Below are 17,530 nucleotides of genomic sequence, written 5' to 3' on the forward strand. Positions count from 1 at the left end.
ACTGTTGTTTCTTAAACTAATTTATTTTAATTTACCGAAGAAATTATTACATTAAGTATGCAAACCAGAAAACCCAACAGGGATTCTACATAAACCTAACATGCCAGCATCTGAAAGACTGTTGAACAGCAGAGTGAAATTCAGGTCTGGAAACAGGAACATGGTCCCTTAAGCATCCCCCAGGACCCAGACACAAAAGATTGATACAAGCACCACAGTAACCTATTTCAATCTCTCAAAAATGATCTAGCTCCAGGTAGAAACTTTGTATGAGTGATAAATCCAGCTTAGTAACAGACTGGTTATCCAAGTAGACAAAAGCCCTTAAGAAAACATCAGTGCCATCTTAACGAAGACAGACAGGTCTCCTTTAGTCAGATTGTTCCCATTCTTTTCCTGCTTCCATTAGTGCAGATACTCTTCATTCATCCTTACAATGGCATTGGTGAAGTGTGTGTTTTGAGAGGAAATGTTTAAAGAGTTCATCTTCCTTTGCCCTTTCAGAAGTGATAGTACACTAATTTCATTTTCTTGCAAATCTAACCCTGCCACAACAGCGGAAAGCTTGCAAGTCTTCCCCACCTCTTTTGCCCCCCTGCTACCACCCTGCTGGCCTGAAACAAAAACTATCCATATACTCCTCAACAAAAGAAAGGCTGCAAAAACAAGCTCACTTTGGAGCTAATTTCATTTCTGCAAAGTTTAATTAAATACACATGCATACAATTAAGAAGCCTTTAATAAAAGAAAAACAAGGAGTTTTTAAACACTATAGAAAGATGTCTTGACCTCAGTTGGATCTTTTGCAACATACAGAAGGTACACAAAATATAAGCTAGCCTACATTAAAATGCAAATAGCTAGACTCTGTTGTTGCATCACAGGGCAAAGATGATAAGTAACACAGTTTGCTGCAGCAGACTTCTGGCAAATACTGGGTGTAAAAGAAAATGGATTACCTCTTCACTATCACTTACGGAAAATAACCCATGCCGTCCCTTCAGAACTCAACCCCCCCCCCCCCCAAAAAAAAACACTCTTAAAGCAGCACAGATAATTCAAGCCCCTGCCCAGCCATGCCAGGCTAAGAACAGCCAGCCAGTCTCAGGGGGATTTTTACTTTTAAAATCCTACGGTCAAAGTCCATGCAGTGGAAGAAGTCCGGGTAGTTGGTTTCCTGCTGAAACCCAAATGTATGCCAGCAGCTGAGGCTGCGCTGCTACCTTCGGTGAAGCACGCCTCAGCACGACAGACCTCTGAAGTCCTCCACTGCCATTTCAGCAATGATTCCACCCGCCTTCCCCATACGCATGATTCAGAACTCGCTATCAAAGCTCCACGCTGAAGTCTTAACAAGTACTCCGGATCACCCCAAATACAAAAAGGAAAATATATATATTTTTTTTAAAAGAGGAGCCAACCGTCTAAAGATGGATCAACATTCTTCTGCCAGCTTTCGGGAAGTGTGGGGGCTATGAGGAGGACGTGGAACAGGGCACCTCTACCTGCCGACCCGGCAACAGCACACCAAGGCGCTCCGGGCCGCTCCCGCCGCCGGCCTGAGGGGAAGGCCCGCCCGCGCGCCTCTCCCGCCCCGCGCGGCGCCTCAGGAGCGCTCCGAGCCGCCGCCCCCGGCAGCCGAGCCGGGCCGCGCTCGGTTTCAGTGCAGTGTTCCATCCCCCGCGTCTCGGAAACCACACCAACACCACACACCGGAGTGAGCCACCATCTGACACCTCCCGGACACCAGTGGCGTACGAAAAAGAACCTTTTAGTAGGTGAACAGAGGTGTAAACCAAGCTTTCTGGAGCGCAGTCCCTCTCCACAGGCTCCCCGGACTCTGTAAAAGGTGGTGCGGCTTTCCCTAGCTCTTCTCACAGCTGGATCCTCACTCTATAATGGTTACAGTGGCCTTTTTCAACCTTTTGGGAGTCCTCAACCTGAAGAACAGCTTTTACAAGAAGAATATTAACCTGTAAAAATCAGCTCTGCTGCAAATCAGGTCAGCCAGTTTGTGAATCCATGTACCACAACAGAGAACAGCTGCTGCTGTTTTCTTTCAAAGGTGGATCTGAACATTCCAGATTAAAAAAAAAAAAAAAAAGCCACATTATTAAATTAGGTTTTGGTATGATTTTTGCTATCCCCAGGGGGCCTGTGGGTGGGTGTGGGGGGAAAATCATTACAAATAAAGGACCTTTGATTGGTGGGCAATATGGAACAGTCAGTGGTAGAACACCACAGTATTTACAGAACATTGAAGCAGCATTGCTTGGCAGCCAGGAGTGGAGGATCCTTATCCTACAGCTGGAAAGTCGCTGAAGTCTGCGACATACCACTGTAAATATAAGTGTTATTAAAAATCACAAACTGCCCTGTAATGACTTTGATAACCTCCTGTGCAGCAGCTCCTGTAAAAGAAACAAAAGGTGGTTAGCACTTTACATTTAAAAGCCAGTAAAAGAATGTTATTTATCTACAACTCGCTACACTGGAATTATTTCAGCAACACCTGGGGGGGGAAAAATGCCTTTCAGTACTTGCCATATAGAAGAGGCTCAGAAAACTGACTTCAGAAGTCAGCTTTGCATATACTTAGCTGTATACTTTCTCTCCATGTGCATACACAGAGTAAAAATGTGAGACCTGCGCAAGTTGTGACCTCGCTACATCAAATTAAGAGGTTCAATGAAAAAAACCATGTACAGTTAAAATGTAAAATAAATTGTGATCTCTGTGTTCTCCTGTAGCATGAAACACTCTGCAATTTCTTCAGAAGTTATCTTTACATGTTTTCTAAAGCACTGCAAATACCAAGTTCACTTCATCAGAATAATATTCCTACCTACATCCACTGAGTATTTAATGTATAATTATCTTCAGCACCGCATGAAATTAATAAAGAAGGTAACATATATCAATTTTGAGCATGAATTTAAACATTTTGTTTTGATAACCTGCAGGTAAGCAACCAAGTCTATTTACATTTAACAGACACTTTACGTATATTAAAGAAAAATGTGTACTGTGTTAAAGTAATAATTGTAGTAGCATTAACTCAAAGGCTTTTTCAAACATTTTATTCTTAAAAACAATTTTAAGTTACTAGAATTGATATACTAAGATTATTTGTTTTATTTTACTGACTTTAAACCCTCACTGTTTCCACTTTTTCTGTATATCAAAGGAGGTCACATCCGGAGAACCCAGAGGGAGAATTCTGTTGTAATGCTATTGTGACAACAGTCTGCGATTACAACAGTTACAAAGTAATCAAAACAGCGAAGATTTGGACTCAAGCATGTACTGCAACAGGCTGGTTTGTTTGTAAGTACCTTAGAAATATCATGGCATTCTTACCTCCCACAAGGGCAGCAATGGCATGTGGCTCAGCAGCTCCATAGCGACAACTGGATAGCAAAGTAACAGTTAGCATTTTGGGGTCAGTTCTACTGACAAAGTGACACGTCAGATAGAATACTTACAACTCTTGAAAATAGTCATCTTTCACCACTACAGTCAGCCCATGTTCTTGCAAGAAACCAGCAAGGCATGATTTCAGTTTTCCAGTATCATCTTCTACCTGATAGTTGCAGACACCTAGAAAATAAGTTAAATGGTTCATCACACAATTGCAATGCCATATTCAAAGTTAATGGATTTAAATGGCAGCATAGTATTTTTCTGAAAAGTTTCTAATCCAATATATTAATATGAGACTAATAATAATTGAATATTCTTTCGATGTGACTCATGATAATGACAAATCACTGCACAGTTGAACCAATTCATAATCCATGCAACCCATTTCAGTAGTATCAATTCAGACACGTCCTTTAAATTCCCAAAAACACAAACTTCTCACTTTAATTTTCACATTCTTAAAGTTACATTAATATGTAAACAAACCCTCAGCTAATAATATAGTTTATAACTAGTATTACATTTATTTGATGTTTATATTTCTTTTGATGATGTTAAGGAACTCTGGTATTTACATACCTGGGTATCTGCCATACTGTTTATAAAATCTATCTACAGCCCGCAGCATCAAGTACAGAACTATTTCGCTGTCTGGGTTATCCATATGGGAAACTGAAAGCAGCAAGAGAATGGATTAGCTGGAGGTGGAAAATGGAAGGGGAAAAAGAAAACTATTTTAATTACTTTAAATAAAGTATTTCCCATGTGCTTAAACTGTAATACCCACAGTAAAATGAAGTTTTAATGAAAAAAAAAAAATCCTGCAACTAAGAATCTCAGTAAGTCAACTCTCAGATACATGATTTTGACTCCTCCACAGTGTAGGACAAACCATACTGTATGTACCTGACATACTGTTCTGTGAACATACTCATGTTTCAACTCTGACAGCTGCTATAAGATTAAATAGGATAATGCTTAGTCATAATATGGGGATTTGAAATGCATGTTTCATACATCTAACTGTAATGACTGTAATTATAAAGGGAGTCTTAACATACATACAGCTCAGTAGTCTTTCTGAACACTAACTACTACTTAAACCACATTGCATATTAGCAACTTATTCAAGGAGCTTTCACTTTAAATTATACATATCCTAAAAGGTATTTAAGCAAAAAATGTATACACTCTGCGTATCCATTTTGTCCAAAACATTCAGGGAACTTACATATACTTAATTTAAACTTTGATAGAAAGTATTTCCAGCTTCATTAGTATTATTTATTAATTTATGCAGGTTAAAAAATAAAATGTAGTATTAAGTAACTAGTTTGCTAGTTCACATACTGAAAAAGTAAGCTGAGAGTGGGCAAGAATTATTCTCATATCTTCAGTCAGGTGAAAGCACCTTTCCAGCTCTGTCAGAAATAAGTTCAGTACAGAAAAGTTTGCAGAAAACAATGTTTTAGTTATATTCTATCAAAAATTAAGTCTTTCAAAATCAAACTGAATTCAACACTCTAGACTTAAAAAAAAGTACTTCTAGTTGATGCCAAGTTCTCAAACTGCATGATGAAATAGAATGTTCAACATACAATTCTTTCTGATCACAAAAGCATTTCAAGTTGAAAATTCAATTAAAAGTATGCACCAAAAAGGTGTACTTACTGATTTCATCCTTATTAAAAGTGTTTAAGCTGTATTCCTCAGCCAGAGATCTACATCGCACTACCCGGAGGAAAGCGGCATTGCTGCCTAAGCAGAGTGTGGAAAGGAGAATTTTACCCACTTGAAAGCATCATCAATTACTAAATCTTTTTAAGTCTGTATCTCTGATGTCCTAAACATGAAAGGCAAACTCATGATAATTCTATTTCGCACTTTTCTGTTTCTTCCAGTAGCTTGCAGTGATAAAATCTATTAAGCTACATTTAGGTCTGTGATCACAAATATGTTGGTGAAATACGTTGTGCTTATTTATGTCTGGAATCTACACATTATCTGCCACATTAATGTAACAGCTCACAATGTGCGTAGCTCTTCTACAGCAATTCATCAGCTACAGCCAGCAACTGCACATTTTCCCCTTCCATGCTGCAACTGAACATGGGTTCTTTTAATCTCCTGAAATACCTACTGCTGCCTCACATACTCTCAATTAGTATTCTAACAGCGTAGCTATAAGCAGGAAAACGCTCTTCTCCAGTGTCATGGCTATGAAACAACCTGAAGTGCAGCTACTGCCTACCACTCAAAACTGCAAGGTTCTCAAACCCCCAGCAAATTATCTATGAACACAGGGGCAACATGCTCTTCTCATACTTATAGAGAAGTTACCCAGTTGCAAGGAGACTTAGCCAGGCCGTACTTCAGACAAGTACACACATCCAGAACAGAAAGAACCTAAAATGCCACCAACAGTACTACTCACTGCATCACTGTTTTACCTTTTCAGATTACCACTTTACAAGGCCCACACTCTAAAGTCAGCATCACAGAATGGGCAAAAGTGATTAGGTACTAATCACAGAAAGTAGAAGGTATCTACTACCTGTTGTTTGGACCTGAAAAAGTATCATTAAAAGCCAACCTTTATAGACTCACTACTGAAAGGTGCTGAACACTGGCTACTTCTATTCAAGATGACAGATGCAAGTGCTAAGAACTTATTTAAACAATTCAGATATTGAATTACTGATTAATAACTACAGGATCATTCAAAATTTTTTAATTTTTTTATCATTTGCATAAATACAGCAACAGAATCCAAGTATACTCACAAAGCAATTTTAATTCTCTCTCTGAAATGGACTCAGGTGCCTAAAAGGGAGCATATACTTAATTGCAGTACATACAATGACCAGAGAATTTATATTTTCAAAGTTACTAATGTTTATTGTGAAATAACTAATTCTTGTAAAAAAAGTACTTTTTACATTGTAAATAATCTATCACTGAATGCCTTGCACATGACCAAACCAAAACTGGGAAAACAGACAACAGATACTAGATTTCATTACAACTTACTTATGCCTTTTAAAGAGAATGAGGTAATTTAGCCTTTTCATATCTGTCTCCTGTGACTTTTTTCTCTACAGAATGTCAGGGAAAAAATATTTGTATCCTGTGTGAACAGCCACACATTTGTGATTACCTTGCCTAGGGACTGTAGCAATTTAGCAGCATGGTTACCCACAGCAGCAATATCCTTCTTTGCTTTTTCACGGTATCTGTTAATAATAAAGAAGTCTTAATAATTCAACAGCATAATTGCACAGACAATAAATTTAAGTCTTCTGCACGATACTGCTTCATTTTAGAGATTAAAAAAAAAAGAAAGGAGGAAGAAGCTGCCAGGAAAATGCTGCAATAATGTAAAAAAGACTTTTGGGCGCAACTATTTGCATCATGTCGAGGATGCACAGCAATCCTAAGTTCATGTTGAGGATACCTGCGTTCAAAGATGACCTTCCTAAAATATTGATCCACACTGATGCTGTTTAGAATTTGTAGTTAATGTCCCTCCACAAAGTCTTTGCCCTTCCTGATCTACCAGGCAGTCCCTTGAAAGGACATTCATTAGTATTTAGAATTAAGTATTGAGGGAAATAGAATTTCTGCAGCCAGGTAAACATACACATTGAAGACGAAAAACAAAGGCTGTGTTTAGCAACAGTTTGCTTTGGACAGCAGTAGCTGGGCTATGGTACCTACTACCTGTAGCAAGGTCTTTACTAGATCTGTAAGTAAGGGACCTGGTCACTTACTACACAACCTTAGCAAACAAAGATACACTGAAGGCTTTTGCCCTGGTTCCAAAGAGCAGACAATCTATACAGGGAGCATAGTTCCAGGCTGTCATGCTTCCCACACCCCTCCTCACCCCAGGCCCACACACACTCATTTTAAATACAGGAATTCACACATTTTGTGAGGTCTGAAGTCATCACCATTTATTATCACTAGTAACTATTAAAGAGAAAATGGTATACTTACACATTTTGCAACTCGATAAATTTACTGGAATCTGCTATCATATCAGGAATAGTGCCCCGGACAGGCAAGCTTCCTTGCCCCTCATTTGCCACAAATTCCTTTAAAGCTCGAGCCAGTATCCAGAAGGAAGGTGACTGCAGATGTGCAAGAGACAATCATGTACAGAGATGCTACTTATGATGCTTTGTCTATATTTAAGTCCTACCCTTTACCCTTAGCTACTCATTACCTGCTCTGTGAGTTTTATGCAGCGATGATCATTAAAAATCTCTTTAATCCCTTTTGGAATCTAGGAAGAATTAGAAGAAAAAGAGAGGTTGTATGTACTTGACTTCTCATTTCTTGAATTATCTCAACACTCGTTACATAGGTGAACCAACTCTAAATGTCTTCAGTTTCATACCAAAATTTCCTCTGAATCTTACATAATCACTCCTTTAAATATTTCAGTGTGCCTGAGAAGAAGGCACATACTTCTGATCAAGATTATCACAAACAAAATCTCACCCTATTTCCACCTTTTACTCGGAAATTTAAAAAAAAAAAAAAAAAAAAAATGGTAGCAGCATCAGCAAAAGGTACTACCAGTGCCAGCTGCCATCCTACCTGTTGAGAGACAGAGTAGCAAAAAGGCTGGAGAAGTAAAAAGAGGCTGCAAAATTAAGAATGCTTTGACTCCTTAACTGCTGCAGTTCAGTCTGGCATATAAATTGAAATAAACCATTAATATCCTGGGACACAGTTTGTAATGGCTCACATGATAACACTAAGCTTTACCTGCTGCTTTCTTGGGAGACTTAACATGACTGTCCAAGCAAAGATCAGCACAGTTCAAATAAAAATGTAATATAAATGAAAAAGAACCACGTAACATGCTTTTACTCTATGTAGCTTTAGCAATTTACCACGGATGGGAGATTAGGAAAAATCAATTCTAAACCATGAGTTAATACTTCAGGATTAATGAAAAACAATGAAGACTTCACTTTTAATGTTTCTACGCTTGATCAGTTTAGGAAGGAATTTCATAACACGTTTCTTCCAGAGGAAGGTACTGAGTTTGCTGAGTCAGAAGTCCCTTAAAGCCTTTCATTTATACACAGAGTAAATACTACAGCAACCAGCTTCAATATAGCACAATTTCAACAAATGCTTTCCGAGTCTCTTTCCTGGCCATGTATTTACATCAGACATCACCCACACCAGTGACTGGTAATTCTTCACAATTGTACCAAGCACTTCACAGATCTTCTTTTAAGAAGTAAACTGTAAAAGTCTACAACAGGAACACACTACTAATGGACTCTGATTATTGACTCATTCTATACTTGAATTCAAGCCTTCAGGAAGGAAATGTAGCTTCCTTGCATGAGCAAGGAAACAGAAGAATTTCCATAAACTACAGTGCCACCTAGTCTAGGGCTGGTTTACATTACTTCAGTTCTAAAAACTGCACTTATCCTGTTTTACCTAAATACAAATGTTGCAAATGGAATTCCTGCCCTATATGTGCATAGTATGACCTGAAAAAAACCAAAGCAGTTAGATTTTATCGTATGTTTATGTTACCTCTGTAGTATTTAATGCTGTGTTCACATTTTTTATAGCTTCTTCAAAGTTTTCCTCATCTTCTGGGGCCCCATTTTCATTCTTTAAGATACCTTATTGAAAAAATATAATTAAAAATACACAATCCCCTGACTTACGCCTTCTTTAGGTCTTACCAACAGAGCAGACTGGCTTTGAATGTACTTGTGGCATAACAACTAATCAGCAAAGAACTGAATTACCAATAAGATGTACTGATAAAACTACCTACATGTATATATTCTGCATAGGATTAATTTTCCTGTGATGTTAAACAGAAGCTACTTACTGCAAAAATACCAGTTTGTGTGAGAAAAAGCTTAATAATCACTAAATTAGCACAGACGGTGGTAAAGAGGCAATTCAAGTTTCTTTCCCATCCCCATCTGTGTTTTGTTGGGGTTTTTTGCTCAATTTGGCAAACACATGTGAAAGCACACAGCAAGCCAGACCAAGAAACGGACTCCACTAAAAACCTAATCTAACCAGAAATAATTACTACAGCTCGGGTGAGTTCCCTAGTCCAACCTGGGGTTGAATTAGTTGGCAATTTGCACACAGGCCAGCATTAAGAGAGCAAATACCAAAATTTCAGTTCATGTTTTTATTCTACAGTCACTTAAAGAGAATGTATTTCTAGATCTTAAAAATGCCTCACAATTTTAGCACCCACAAAAGGTATTAGATTGAAGCATCTGAAAAATTAAGTCTGTTCACATACTGATTACAGTCTGTTTCAATAGCTACACCATCTTCTTCTCCCTCTGAACTGGTCATTTTGAGATGCAACTATCAGCGCATCTTGTTGGGTCAACTGACCAATCATCTACTTGCAGCTGGTAATAATTCCAGTGTCAAAAGCCATCTGCTTTACTCTCTATCGCATTTTCCATGTTAAACATCAACATTTTCCACAAGATTTGCTCTTGATGCCTTCCCACCCAAATGAAAACATACTCTTGATCTCAAAAAGCAAGCAATATGAAACACTGCCAAACTGCATTTATAAGCAAGTCTGGGATCTTAAGACCCACCTGTATAAAACAGTAATATAGTGGAGGAGTCATTCTGCATATGCCAGCAGAATTTTCATAACTTAACCCTGACAGAACTTCTGATTATTTTCCACATACTGCCTTACACATTTCTGCCAGTATGAGTAAGTGACTTCTAGGACATATATTTACCTTGCCGAATCAATTGCCTGAAGGCTTCTTTTTCTTTGTAACTCTTAGGAAACTGCTCATTTTTCTAAATTTAAAAATAAATAAATAAATAAATAAAACCACACTAAACAGACTGTGTCTTTAAAATATCTACTTCTATATCTACTCATGAACATCCAGACTGATGAACTCTAGGAGTCAGTCACTGTTCATATACATTCACTTGTATTTCAATTAGTAACACTTTTTTTAATGATTCCACCTTATTTTCTGTGTTTGTAACACACTCCCAAAACAACAACCTAGTTTAGGAAAGACATATCTAAAGTAATAATAATAATAATAACATAGATAAGACTGATGACTTATCCAATTTTGCAATATACCTCATTGAGCCATTTTGTTAGATACTTGGCTACAATCACAACCCATGGAGTGTGGCTATGGTCCTGTAATTGAACAGAGAGAAATCTGTGTTAAGAGAAAAGATAAAAACCAAGAAAAATTAAAAACCTATTTGAAATGTAAACTAACAGCCCTTCCACTACTCTAAAGACACAGGACATGTTCGAGATTCAATTCAGAAATAATGTTCTCTACTATAAAACAAATCATCAAATTACTATTCCTTTACTCCAAATAAGGGTGTCCGAGCCAAGCTCCCCAGTATTTTCCTTTGGAGTGGAACTTATGCTGTGCACAAATATCCACACTGCAAAGTTCTGCAGCAGTAGGTAATCATAAAAATTAAATGGAAAAAAAAAACCCACAAACAAAAAAGATAGGGGATTTAAGGGGAATCAATATAACAAAAAAAATCAAGTTGTTCAAGAATGTTCCTTACTTCCCAAGACCCCCATTTGCTTAAGATTTAAATGCAGACTGTAACATTTCAGGCACAGGCCAAGTGATTCTACAGTTGCTTGTGTTCAGGCACCAAAAAAAAGTCATCTGCCAAGAGTCATTTTCACAGAATCCCTGTTCTGTCTTCAAAAACATAGTGCAAACTGCATACCAACCTTTCTGTCCATATGATCCAAGTCATAAGACTGAATGTGTTCCCTTAGCTCTGGAAACTGTTTGTCCAGTCTCAGATCTTCTAACTTATTGTCAGGATGAGATTCCACAACTGTAAAAAAAAAAAAAAAAAAAAAAAAAAATTACACAATGCTTTTCAGTTTTATGTCCAGCTTCAGAACAGAACTACACATCAAATACAGTGCATCACCTGCTCATTCAACTGCTTGATTCTCAATATGAGCGTTTTGTGTAAATTACATTTAATGTCAGGATAATCTCTAATTTTACTATTTGTTGCAGTCCATAATTTCTATCAATTTTTACATAAAACTTAAATACTAAATACATCACAAGATGAAAAATAACCAAGTGTCGTGGTTTAAACCGAACCACAAGCCTCGTCCACTCACTCCCCCCCTTTCTTTCCCTCCCCCTGCTACTGGAGGGACGGAGAGGAGAATCGAAAAGAATGCAACTCCCACGGGTTGAGATAAGAACAGTTTAGTAACTAAGGTATAACACAAATCACTACTGCTACCACCAATAATAATAATGCTAAAGGAAATAACAAGAGGAAAGAATACAACACCTCAGCACCAGCTGACTGATAACTCGCCCCACTCCCCCCAGCCAAGCACCGACCGATACCTCGTCCAACCCTGCAGTCCCAACCCTTCCGGGTAACTCCCCGTTACATCCTGGGCATGACGTGCTGTGGTATGGAATACCTTTTTGGCTAGTTTGGGTCAGGTGTCCTGTCTCTACTTCCTCCCGGCCTCCCCTCCTCCCTGGCAGAGCATGAGGCTCAGAAAGTCCTTGGCCAGACCAAACATTCGAGCAGCAACTGAAAACATCGGCGTTATCACCACTGTTCCAAGGCCAAAAGATCAAAACACAGCACTGTACTAGCTCCTAAGAAGGAGAAGAATGACTGCTGCTGCTCAACCCAGGACACCAAGATAAAAAAATCAAAGGGACATTACACACTGAAGCTTTAAACCTTTTAGAAAAGTCTTTATCCCAGAAGATCCTCTAACCTGTATGTTCTTTAACAATGACTCTCATATAACCAACCAGCCCATAAGTCCTGCAGACCAGTAGAGGAATGTTAGAATTCCAGAGAAGTTCAGCCAAGCGCAGCAACATACTGTAAAGAAAAACATTTTTTGATTTGGGTTTTTTTCAGGACAATAATTACCTGTAAAATCAACTCTTACACAGGTTACTTAAGAAAGGTCTCCTCAGAGAACTCTAATATTATTATGATTCTAAACACATATAAGGTAATTTTATATATAAATTTACTAGGTTAAGAATATATTTATCCATTAGCTTACCCATATTTCACTCCACCCTCCCAAATGCTTCAAATATCTAACTGAAACCTTCAACGAATTGTGACAGAATGAGAAGAAATAGATCTCTGTATTGCCCAAAGGTATGTTCCAGCAGAGGCAGTTCCTATCAGACGCTTCTGAATAGCACATAAGAAATATGCTATTCACTAGGGAATCACCTCTTCAGAAAGGCAAGTTGGCTCTTATTTCTATAAGACAGAGTACCTCTAACTCCTCTGTAAGTAGGTGGAAAGAGAAAATTTATAAAGTATGAACAACAGCCACTTCCTTACAGAGCAAGTTCTAACTATTCATTTACCCAGCAGCCTGTTGCCTGTGTGGAGGCAGCTGGGCTACTGATACATGCTCTTCCCCCCCTGAAAGCTGTCATTTTCTATCTGCACCTTCTACCGGAAGGCAGCATGCAAAAGGCCTCTCAGCATGGTTAGCTGGTTAAAGAAAAAAAAAATAAATCAAAAAATAAAGAACTTCTGGAATTGACAGAGTTCATATGAGACATATAATTATGTTCTTGGATAAACTGGAAAGGGTTATATGAATGATGAAATGCATTTGCAAAAGTCTAAAGGTATCACAGACCCTATGATCTGTTAGGTTTTACATAAGAATAATACTTGTTATAGTAATTTCGAACCAGAAATATCTTTCACTTCAGAGGAGTACTTGACATGGAAAAATACACCTGGAGACAGCACCTAGTAGTTGGGATCTGAAGGAGATTTTAAACTATATATTAACCTATAAAAAAGTCCATGGGAAAATGCCATCATTTACTGCAACATTCTTTCACAATGGCACAGTTCTGTTTTGCATCAGTTTTCCTGCAAGAATATGCCTGCAATTAAAACCTGCTTTTACAACTGAAGGAAAACAAACATACCGTTCTGAGAGTTGTGTTGCAACCACCAAGTTAAAACGATTGAAAAAGGAAGGATTATTGTCTAAGAGTACTTCTGGACTCTAAAAAATAGAGAAAAAGTATGCCAGGAAACACTGTGAGAATTTCTGAATACACAGTAAGTCTGTTCAACAGTGAATATAAAGTGTTAAGTTAAAGTTATAAAATGATAAAGTTACAAAATAATGTTTAAAATAAATATATTGACTTTTTGCAAATAAATTAAGATGTTCTTCCTCAAATGCTGTTTTATCATGAAGCTACTTAAATTGCAATGTTACAAAGACAACATACAGCTATTATTTCATACTTTTATCAAATTGTGTAAACAACAAAACATACAACTAATTTAGGAAAACAAACCTCTTCGACATAGTTTCCAGAAACATCATTATTCAGTTCTTGCAAGAGCTCAGTGGCACTCTGGCCACGATTCTGTTTCACAAGAATAAAAACAATGTTTAGCCTCTTCAAATGTGATTTATCCAGTACCTCAGTAATACATATGTTACATGCTAAAAAAAAAAACAACCAACTAAAAAAAAATCCCAAAATCTGTCTCTTGTACCCTGCGGCTTCTGTGATTTTCCCCCCATTTATGTCTCTTAGCTTCACTCTTTAAACCACAATGCTCTTCCACCTTATCCTTACAAAGATTTTCTTAACCATACCCAGTTAATTTCTTCCATTCAGTCTAGCCAGAATTAAGTTTATCTTTTCACTTATAAGCAAGTAAAAAGTAAGCATGGGGAAATTTGTCAAAAAACAAGTAGACTTTAACCTACATATACATGTTTTTAAGCACTACTCATAATACTACATTTGAGTATTTACTCAACACTTCCGTGCTTTCAATACACCTGAAGTGACATCTATTATCTCCTTACCTTACCAATATGGTTTTTTTGTAGAAAGAAACTGAAAAGGAAAAAGGAGTTACATGTGAATTTTTATTCTGGAGAACAACAACATTAAAGCTACATTTTGTAGAGCAGAACATGTTGTCGACTCATACACAACAAACCAAGCTGTCCCTTAAATCTTCTTTTCTGCTCCCCATCACTGTTACATTTTCCTAAGAAAAGCTTCTTAAGAAAACTTTTTGGTACCCAAGCCACAAATCTGGCAAATAAGGCTGCCAAACTCCTCTGAAAGCCAGAATCATACTGCAGACTTGTAAGTACTAATTTCATGTAATGGAATATTCTTCCCCCTCATACAACCCCTGTAAGCACAGATACTTTTGTAGGTATCTACCCAAGCCGTAAGAGGAAGTGATCTACACTTAGTAAACAAATTATTTTTATAGGATGTCTAAAGAGCTTCTCATCCTTTCCCCAGCTGCACACACTCTCTCAAAGCTATGAAAGCCAATAAATGGCTTTCAGTCACAGTTTCACAATGGTAAATTAAAGAAGAGTAAGTTATCTTCATCACCAAAATTAAAGAGAATATATTTAGCCATACTGAAACAAGCAAATCTTGCACTGTCACGTCTCGAGACTGCAGCAAGCATGTTTTTTTAAAAAATATTTTTATATTGAGTGAAGCAAATAGACCTGTAAAGTAGAAAACCAGCAACTTAAAATATACGTCAAATTCAGCAGCTAATACCAAAGTGATCGTGCGTGCTTTGTATGTCTCCAACATCCAAAACCACCAAAAGCCTGGAGAAATAGAGGCTTTTAAATTAATTTTATAGGATTAACAAGTATAGAGATGGAACTACTTATGAAACCCTGTTACTTCTCTGTTTGTAATAGAAACCAGTAACAAACCTACTTATTTCCAACATCTTCTCCCGAGACCCGATTCCCATCGACAATTGTAAAAGAACCAATACCTTGGGGGGAAAAAAATAGCTATCATTAATATTTAGGTATGATGAAGCTACTAGAGGCATTGCAAAGAAGATACAGAAGATCTATCTACTTACCCGGTAACACCAAGTTTTTGAGTATTTCAGTTCCTGTTGCTGTTGCATTTATCACACAAACATGGGCAGATTCTAATGCTTCTTGTCCATGGTCACCCCACAGCCTACATTGGGATGGAAACCAAAACATAAGGAAATCATTTCAGATTGTAAAGCCAACACAAAGAAATAAAAGTCAACAGCCACCAATGGACGCTAGCATACTACTTTCCATTCACTGACAAGAGAAGCTAAACAGCAGTAACTAGAATAAGCTTTCCTTAAGAAAACTCACTGTGACAAACCTGAAGCTTTCTAAAGAGCAGCCCAATGTTTCTGTCATTTCATTTTCCCACTGTTACACCCTGTGAACATTCACACCTTTTTTTTGTTTTAACATTTAACCTCTTCAAAACCAGTAAGGATGAAAACATTCCTTACACAAATTGTGGCATGGAAACTGAATGCTCTCTTTTTCATGAGTTTTACTGCAAACAATTGTTCTTTTATATAATTTGTATTACAAGACACTGAAAACCACAAGCATATGGAAATCAGTCTCGATGAGTTTGGCAACGTGTTGGAGACACTTATAAAATAATATTCAGGCTGACATCAGGACTCGACAGTACTCTGTCACAAACACCCCACTAATTTCACACGGGCAGCAACTTCAGTCTCTTCAGCTGCAGAAAAGAAAGTTACTGAACATGCAGAAAAGCGTAACCACTACGAAGGCTTTCAGACGCATACAAGCCAGTGAGAGTTAACCCATGCCATACTCGGCACACCGGGCTCTCCGCTGCAGCCCCTCTCCCGTTTAACCTGTCTCTTTCCTGCCTTTCTCCCCTCCGCCAGCACATCCACAGAGCCGCCCGGCCCGGCTGGGACACAGCCGCCGTGGCGGAGGCCTGGCGGGCGGCGCCGAGCGGCCCTGCCCGCACAGCACAGCACAGCGCAGCGCAGCGCGGCGCGGCGCCTCTGCTCGCAGCGGGACCCAGGAGAGGCCCGCGCCAGAGCCCGCACCCAGAGGCGGCAGCAGCGGCCCAGCCTCCGGCGGGACGCAAAACCCCGCCGCAGCAGCCGGCCGGCCGCGACGGCGGCAGCCCCGCGAAGCCCGGGCAATCCGCAGCAGCTCGCGGCCCGCGACACTACCTCAGCTGCCGGTCGTAGCGCTGCTCCTTCATGCTGGCCCGGCCCGGCTCCGCCATTGCCGCACGCGCCACGCCGCACGCGCCGCTCATGCGCGAGAGGGACGGCGCATGCGCGAGGGCGGCCGGTCGCTGGGGCGCGGCGTTCCGGCGTGTCGCGGCGTTGTCGTGATCACGGCGGGGTGGGCGTGGTGCCGGCTCGGGGCGGGCAGCGGCTGCCGCCGCCGTGCTGCTGGAGCGGGAGGCGGCGGCGTGGGGGGCCCTGCGCTGAGGAGGCCGGCCCGGGCGGCGGCGGGGCTCGCGGCGTGCACGCGTGCGGGATGCCGTGCCCTGCGGGAGGGGCGCTTCTGCAGCGTGTGCGTTCCGGGAGTTCGTGTGCCGCTGGCATTTCGCTTCGCGTCCCTGTACGCCTCACATCGCTGGTGCGGAGTTTTGAACCCTTTCGCAGAAGCCCTGCAAATACCTTTGCTCAGATACGTCGGCTTGGATGCGTGGTGCAAGCGGTGTGTACTTCCCATTCAGGATCGGTAACACGTTGTACTGTCCAAGTGTACAAAGAAAGAGAAATCATGTCGTTAAAAATTACAACCAACGTCTCTGGCACGAAGTTGCAACAGCAAAACAGAAATGTGCGCACGGTCCCAGCCCGGGAGACGCTGTTCAGTCATCCTTTTAATCTGCTTCTCTTTAGTATAAATTTGATTTGTTATATATAGAATCATAGAATCATAGAATAGTTAGGGTTGGAAAGGACCTCAAGATCATCCAGTTCCAACCCCCCTGCCATGGGCAGGGACACCTCATACTAAACCATCCCACACAAGGCTCTGTTCAGCGTGGCCTTGAACACTGCCAGGGATGGAGCATTCACAACTTCCTTGGGCAACCCATTCCAGTGCCTCACCACCCTTACAGTAAAGAACTTCCTCCTTATATCCAGTCTAAACTTCCCCTATTAAAGTTTGAACCCCTTGTCCTATCATTACAGTCCCTAATCCCCAGCATTCCTATAG

General features: G+C 39.7%; 1 protein-coding gene across 1 annotated transcript; it reads right to left on the bottom strand.

Moving 5' to 3' along the window:
- Positions 1-685: 685 nt before the first annotated feature.
- NAE1 (NEDD8 activating enzyme E1 subunit 1) lies at positions 686-16,676 on the bottom strand. The gene is made up of 20 exons (XM_065662461.1): positions 16,522-16,676; positions 15,388-15,491; positions 15,234-15,294; positions 14,339-14,369; positions 13,815-13,886; positions 13,434-13,513; positions 12,233-12,342; positions 11,195-11,304; positions 10,562-10,624; positions 10,197-10,260; positions 8,992-9,083; positions 7,652-7,711; positions 7,423-7,556; positions 6,581-6,656; positions 6,207-6,246; positions 5,095-5,181; positions 4,003-4,095; positions 3,486-3,600; positions 3,361-3,410; positions 686-2,411 (listed from the first exon to the last, which is right to left on the bottom strand). The coding sequence occupies exons 1-20, from the start codon at positions 16,608-16,610 to the stop codon at positions 2,302-2,304; spliced, it is 1,641 nt and encodes a 546-aa protein (XP_065518533.1). The 5' UTR covers positions 16,611-16,676; the 3' UTR covers positions 686-2,301.
- Between the last annotated feature and the right edge of the window lie 854 nt (positions 16,677-17,530).

This window comes from Lathamus discolor, chromosome Z (genome assembly GCF_037157495.1).
Source record: "Lathamus discolor isolate bLatDis1 chromosome Z, bLatDis1.hap1, whole genome shotgun sequence".
In the NCBI taxonomy this organism is placed as follows: domain Eukaryota; kingdom Metazoa; phylum Chordata; class Aves; order Psittaciformes; family Psittacidae; genus Lathamus; species Lathamus discolor.

Coding starts and splice junctions, on each gene's coding strand:
- NAE1 (XM_065662461.1), bottom strand. CDS start 16,610: ATGAGCGGCGCGTGCGGCGTGGCGCGTGCGGCAATGGCGGAGCCGGGC. Junction 11,305..12,232: donor CATTGTTAAAGAACATACAG/GTTAGAGGATCT, acceptor TTTTTTTTACAG/TTGTGGAATCTCATCCTGAC. Junction 3,601..4,002: donor ACAGTATGGCAGATACCCAG/GTATGTAAATAC, acceptor CTTATTTTCTAG/GTGTCTGCAACTATCAGGTA.